This window comes from Aythya ferina (genome assembly GCF_964211825.1).
Source record: "Aythya ferina genome assembly, chromosome: 7".
NCBI classification, from domain to species: Eukaryota; Metazoa; Chordata; class Aves; order Anseriformes; family Anatidae; genus Aythya; species Aythya ferina.
This window is the reverse complement of record NC_140302.1, coordinates 5,569,063-5,575,553: the sequence shown is the minus strand read 5'-3', so window position 1 is coordinate 5,575,553 and position 6,491 is coordinate 5,569,063. Positions and strand designations below refer to the sequence as shown.

The 6,491-nt window shown below is 55.9% G+C and overlaps 1 protein-coding gene across 1 annotated transcript; it reads right to left on the bottom strand.

The window, feature by feature from the left end:
* Positions 1–1,069: 1,069 nt before the first annotated feature.
* Positions 1,070–3,443, bottom strand: LOC311439678 (steroidogenic acute regulatory protein, mitochondrial-like). Its single transcript, XM_084525652.1, has 6 exons — positions 3,404–3,443; positions 2,829–2,956; positions 2,238–2,360; positions 1,707–1,852; positions 1,459–1,617; positions 1,070–1,115 (listed from the first exon to the last, which is right to left on the bottom strand). Exons 2-6 carry the CDS (start codon positions 2,890–2,892, stop codon positions 1,110–1,112), a joined length of 498 nt encoding a protein of 165 aa, XP_084381778.1. The 5' UTR covers positions 2,893–2,956; positions 3,404–3,443; the 3' UTR covers positions 1,070–1,109.
* Positions 3,444–6,491: the final 3,048 nt, after the last annotated feature.

Here is a 6,491-nt window from a genome sequence, read left to right as displayed (position 1 = left end):
AAAATACCAGCTGCGCTCCCCTGGTCGGTGCTGTCCTGGGCATTATGGCTTTCTTGCAGTAGTTTTTGCAGTGGTTCATTGCTGTAGGGCGGAGGGGGTCGGTGCCTTGTTTTTTTGGGGCGCTCGGTGCCGCAGAGGGGACAAGGTTTTGTGGTGCTGCCCCCACACCCCTCGTACCCCACCAGCTCCTGCTCCCTCCCGCGCTGCCACCAGCGATGCGATGTGTAAAGTTTTGTACATACCAGATTCAGAGCTTTTTAACTTTTAATATTTATTAATTTCATTGGGTTCACCTCTTTTTTTTTTTTTTTTTTGGACTCTAACATAATGTTAAAAAAAAAAAAAAAGAAGAGAAAAATGCACACCACTCTCTGTTTCTGTTGATTTACTTGGGGTGTAGGTGGGGGAATAATTTATGAGCGTGTGACCTGCATGTGGTTGAAATGAGTCTCACGGGGTCAGAAACCAGCTCTTTGTTTTATTTAACTCCTATTTATCAGCCAGTTTCACCTAGCTGTTTCAACAGCTTTTTTTTTTCCCCAATAAATAAGACAGAAACCCAGCTGGACATATAAATTACAAGCACCCTGAAAGGGCTGCCTAACGTTTCGTGACCCCCAGCAGGGGCTGTGCAGCTTTGCTCCCCCACGCCGTGTTTTTTGCAGCGCTTTCGGTGATCCCTGCTCCGGCTGCACGTGCTCCGGGTGGCACAGGAGGGGAAAATCCTATCCCTATGTACATATATACACACGTATAAATACAGAGCGGAGCTGTTCCAAATAAATAAAGATGGGGTGCTGGTCTGGGGGAGCCCCCAGGGTGATTTGGGGGTCCCGGAGGGCTCACGGCCGTGCGGTGGCCGAGAGGTGCCGGCGGAGGTGCCCGATGAAGTCGGCTTGGCACCGCGGCAGGACGCGGTCGGTGACGGCAGAGGGGATCCAGCCCTGCGGGAAGGAAAGCACCCAAAGGGTCAGGACGGAGCCAGGGTGCCGGGCTGGGGGCGATTTTGGGTGCCACTCGCCTTGAGGTCCACGCTGAGCAGCCAGGTGACGCGGGTGCAGCTGGGGTCCCCCACCAGCGGTTGCAGCACGATGCAGCTCAGCCGCGTCTCAGCCCTGTGGCGGGCGAAGAAGGGGAGTTTCAGGGCGTGAGGGTCCCTCTGGGGTCACGCTGTGGGGTCTCCTTCCAGCCCCGGTGCTTTACCTGATGCAGCCCTCCTGTGCCGGCAGCCGCTCGAGGCGCGTGGCGGTGCCCACCAGGTAGACGGCCGCCTGCGTCCGCCGGCGGTGCCGCACGCTCACGAAGTCCCTGCGGCCCACGGGGCTGGCGCTGGTCACCTCGTGTGTCACCAGCGTGTCCTCACCTGGGCGCTGCAGCACCTGCGGGCCCGGAGAGCTCAGTCTGTGGCCGTTTCCCACCCCCATGGGATGTTGACCAAGGCCAAATGTGTCTGCCTACCTCCACGCGGCTCAGGGTGGGGTTCCAGCGGGGCATCTGCTCCAGCTCCTCGAAGAGCTCGCAGTGCAGCCAGCCCACCGGTGCGGCCAGGACTGCCTCCACCCGAAACACCCTGCCCAGCCCCGGCAGCATGGCGCTGGACACGGCAGCCCCAGCATCCTGCAGAGCACAGCACTGCGTCAAACCTTCTCCCCCAAGCGCCCCTGAGCTTCTGTGGTGTGTAAAGGAGTTGGTTTCGGGGGCTTTACCAGCACGGCCTCTGCCTGCCAGCTCGGGGGGTGCTGCAGGATGCTCAGCGCTCGCTGCAGGGCTCTTTCTCCTTGGTGGATGTAGGAGAGATCTGTGCTGGAGAACCGGCGGGTGCTGATGTCTCCTCCGGGCTCTGCACACCTGGCTTTAGGAGCAAGCGTGAATGCAGAAAAATATGAAAAATTCTGCTCCCCGCCCCTCCCCAGCTTTGTTGGGGGTGCACGTGTCCAGGATGGGGGGTCGGGCACAGGAGAAGTGCAAGCCCGATGAATTTGCCACGTTTCAGGACTTTAGGTAAGCAGGTGGAACTGCAGACACAAACCAAGCCCTGGCCTTTCCAAAACCTCAGCGTCTGCCCCGACTTGCCACCAGTTTTTGGCCACTGGAGACCAGTGCAGAGGTGAGAAGCCAACTAGCTCTGTCCCACCGAATAATAACGGGGCAAATCAGGGCATTTTACTGCCCATCCCGCGATGAAAGGGGGCTGGAAAACATGGTGTGCAGGTGCCTGGGCTGAGCAGGCTGCTTACCAGCGTCCTTCCCCATGAGCCTCTGGATATAAGAAGGGATTTCGGGGGGCAGGTGGTGGGAGCCTCTCAGCACCAGCCCTCTCACGTCCCTCTGTATCGCTGCCACGGCTGTTAGCTTCAGGCCTGGGGGAGAGACGCGTGCCGGTCACCACTGAGCACGTGAAAAAGAGGCAAACCATTAAAAAAAAAGTGCATTTTTGGGGGCTGTAAAGGAAAGGAGGCTCCTGGCTCTCCTGCCTCGGCCACAAACGATGGAAAGCCGCGGTGTGGTTGCTGAGCACTGCCCATGCCTCCCGAGGTCACCACTGGCTGTGCCCAGATCTGGGAGGCTGCAGGAGGATCACGCTTGTCCTGCACTGCTCCAAACCGAGCAGGTTCCTTAAAATCAGGATACTTCAGTATTATTCATTAGATGTGGTCTGATAAGCCAAAAAGACCCACGCCGTTCCCCTCCGTAACTCGTCATGTCGCTGGTGACCCCCTGAGCATCTCCTTTCGGACCTGCTGAGCATCTCCTCCCCGGTTCTCCTTCCGACCCCCCTCAGCACCTCCTTCCAGCCCCTCAGGTCTGTGTTTTCCCCGTGTGCTTACCGGGCAGCCTGCGGAGGTGGTCGTGGGCGATGCCACAGCACAGCTTGACGGTGGCCTGCAGCATGGCTCGGGGACAGGCGCCCCGCGGCGTCCCCTCGCGCCTTTATGGGCGGCCTGGAGGGCGGCACCTGGAGATAGGAGCGCTGCCAGGGAGCAGCTGGGAAGAAGGAGTGCTCAAGGACACGGCGAGCAACAGGAGGGGCTGGAGGGAGAGGGTGTGTATCCTGCTGAGCCAGCACTCGCTGCGTTTATTGCGGCTGGGATGTGGCTGAGATGCAGATTTTGTGGTCCCCAGCCCTGGATGGCTCGCTGAGGATGGTGGCTGCACGCAGCCAGGCTGGGAACGGCAGCTGGTGGTGTATTACCCTGCGTGGTATTTCCCATGGAGGGGCTCCTCCACCCATGGTAGCCAAGGGACGGGTGTTTCTGTTTCTCTCAGCATCACCATGGCTCGCTTAGTTGAGCCTCTGAGGCTTGACTCCAGCCTCCGAGGCTGAGACTGCCAAAGTATTTGGGCAGGGCACCCAGGAGGGCTTTCTGGAACATCCCCGTGTTATCCAAAACCACGGAATCACAGAACAGATGAGACTGGAAGGGACCTCTGGAGGTCGCCTGGTCCATCCCCTGCTTGTACAGGGCCTCCTGGAGCTTCCCATGGGATAACCCCATGCCACAGCCACTGGGGCTGCACAGCTGTGCCCGCTTGCATCCCCTCAGCTTTCTTCCTTGCTTCCTGATTGCTGCAGCAGGTATATCAGCATCCCCCACCCACCATGGTGCCCCTCAGCTGCCATCCTGTGTATTTGCAAGGTGCTCCAGGATGGTTTCCTCCACCGTCATGCTCCTGGGGGCTTGTGCGCGTGTTGTGTGCTTGCAGGAGAGCCTTGCAGCCATTTGTGGGTGGTGTGCGTGGCCCAAAGTGCTCCTGAGCTTTGTGGTCTGAGCTTGGGATGCTCGCTGTAGCCTGATCCCAGCTGTATGGGAGACCTGGTGAGTTGCAAGCTGCTTTTTTTTTTCTGGATTTTTTCCATGGGGTTTGTGCAGTTGCTGAGGCCTAGCAGCTTGGAAATGTTTTTATTTGCTTTGCAAGGAGAGAAAGCACAGGGGATGTTAAGGGACCTGCCCCAGTGCCTTAAATGTGCACCTCACGCCTCCTGGGGAGAGCCAGGCCCTGGGGGTGCTCTGTCCTCTCACACACATCCTCCTTGCTTCTGTGCCTGCTTTTTTGGCTTAGTTTTGTCTGCAGAAAGCTGGAGTAGACAGGCAGATAGTGTTTTATCACCCCGTTTGGTGGGCGGTGTCCCCAGGGGCTGTACGCCATGTGCTGGGCATGGGCTGGCGTAGAGGGAAGGAGCAGGGTGCTGGTGCTGTGCACCCAGACCCTGTATGGCCACGGGGAGAGGTTTTTGGGGCGGACACCCCCATGGGGACCGGCTGCGGCCGCTGGAGGTCACTGCTGATCCACAGCTCCGCTTGTGAAGCTGCTAAAAGTGCTGCAGGAGGTGTCCTACAAGCTGGTAGTGCCACCAGCTGTGGAACGCCCAAATCCCAACCACGAGATGGGAAATGGGAAATTATGGGCTGCTCCCTGGGGAAAGGGTGAAGACGAGGGTCAAGTGGGACTCGGAGGAAGAGGAGGCTTGCTGCTGCTGCCTTCCTCGCTCACCCACCGGCTATCAGCGAGCTGGCGAGCACAACAAGGAGATAGGGGCTGCCTCCTCCCACGGTCACCCAGATCCTCCTGTTCAGACCCGAGGGCAAGTCCCGGGGTGGTTTCTCACTGCATCCTTGAGGTTCGCTCTGTGCGAGATCGTCCCGTAACCAGTGGAGCCTTGATGCAGGGGAGGCCCAAATTTCAAGCTGTGTCTTGGATGGCCTCCAATACCTTCCCAGGAACAGGAAGGAGAGGGTAAGAGAACCTTTCCTGCCCCATCGAATACCTCTTGCAGGGCTGCTGTCACCCCTAAAGGTGCTCTGGGGGTTTTCAGGAGCAGAAGTGGCCCTCATGTCCCCATCCTGCAGCACTGCTGGGGACATTTGGTTATGCATCTCTAGGGCACCCTAAATATGGACCCAGACAGCAGGTCCCTGGGTAGCATGGATTTGGGGTGGCTTTGGCCATGTTGTTCCAGCTGGGAGCATCTATGGGATCGCCTCTCTGTCCAGAAAAGTCAAGAGTCAAAGAGAAAATACAAAAACCCCACTGCATTTATTTCTGTACATAACCAAAGCCCTAGTAATTAGTGCCATCTGGAAGAAGCAGACAAGTTTCCTTCCCCAAAAAGCAGGAGACTGCTACATTAACATCAGGTTCTCAATTTTAACAATCCAATTTCCCTATTATTCCCAAAAAAGCAAGTTTTCTAATACAGAAAAGGGCTAAGAATATTTCAAAGGCCCCTCCTTATCAGGAAGGAACGAAGAAGCAGTGCTGCTCCTTGCAAGCTTCCCTCTCGTGCTGGAGAGGTGTTCATTGTCCGTGCCCGATAACAATCCAGCTTGGGAGGAGAATGCAAAACAGAAGAACAATATTTACTCGAAGCTAATTGTGATTTTCATAAACTGTTACCAAAAGAGCCCAAATATCAGCAGAAAAGGGAAGCTGCCATATCTCTGTTGCTGGAACGCTGCCTTCTGCGCGTGGGGCTGGGGCGATCTTATCTCCATCCCCTGCCTCGGGTAGCAGGGAAGGGGAGCTGCTGTTCGGCTGATAAGAGGGGCCAGAGGCTTCCCCATTAATATGTAAACTTTGGATCAAAAAGCAGATGAGAGGCCCTAGGCAGGAGCCATCTCTCTCTCAATAGATGGGTTTGGACTCCATGTGTGCAAGCAGAATGCCTGCCCAGTGGTGTTGGCTGGCCTCTGTAAGGAGGAGGAAGGGGATGGGGTGCAGGTGTGACCCCAGGGCTTAGCTTCACCAATTTTGGCTGAATAATGAGCACCCTGAGGGCTGATTCCCTGAAGCAGCAGTTTTGTAGTACTTAGCCAAGCTTTGTGTGACAGACCCTCAAATCCAGAAAGGACGACTTCGGTTTTGCCCTCTTGATCTCTTTTCATCTGCATTCATCCCGTGAGATGGACTGAACCAGTGAAAATTAATAAATACCCCCAGGATGGAGAACTATCCAAACATGGTTTGAAACCATCTGGTTCTCCAGCTGGACACTGCTGGCTGCAGATCCATCTCTGTATTGCACCCCTCTTGGAGTAACCATTTATTTGCTTCTGGTGTCTTTGCCCCAGGCTGGGAGTCCTCGTAATCTCAAACCACCTTTCAAATTTTCTTTTCTATATTAAAATCTCATGCAAGGGTAAAAAGGTCTGTGAGGATCAGCACCACGAGGGGGATGTGCAGAGCTGTGAGGATGGTTTAATGCCTCGGCACCCCCTTGCTCCTCTCCTTTCCTGCAGCCATTCCAGGCTCCACAGTCCCCCATCTCCTCCTGACCTCCCCCAGCAGCTGGTGGCTCTCCACCACTTGTCCCACGTTTTTCATCTCCATCTTCAGTATGATTCTCCCTGATTTGAGGTGAGGGATGAGACTGCAGGGCCGTGCTTTTACAGAGGGTTTCTTGCTGTTGGGTAGACTCCCTTAACTTTACTTTGGTTTCCTTAAGGTCTGTGGGTCACGTTCCTCTGCCTTGCTCCTTTTTTTTTTTTTTT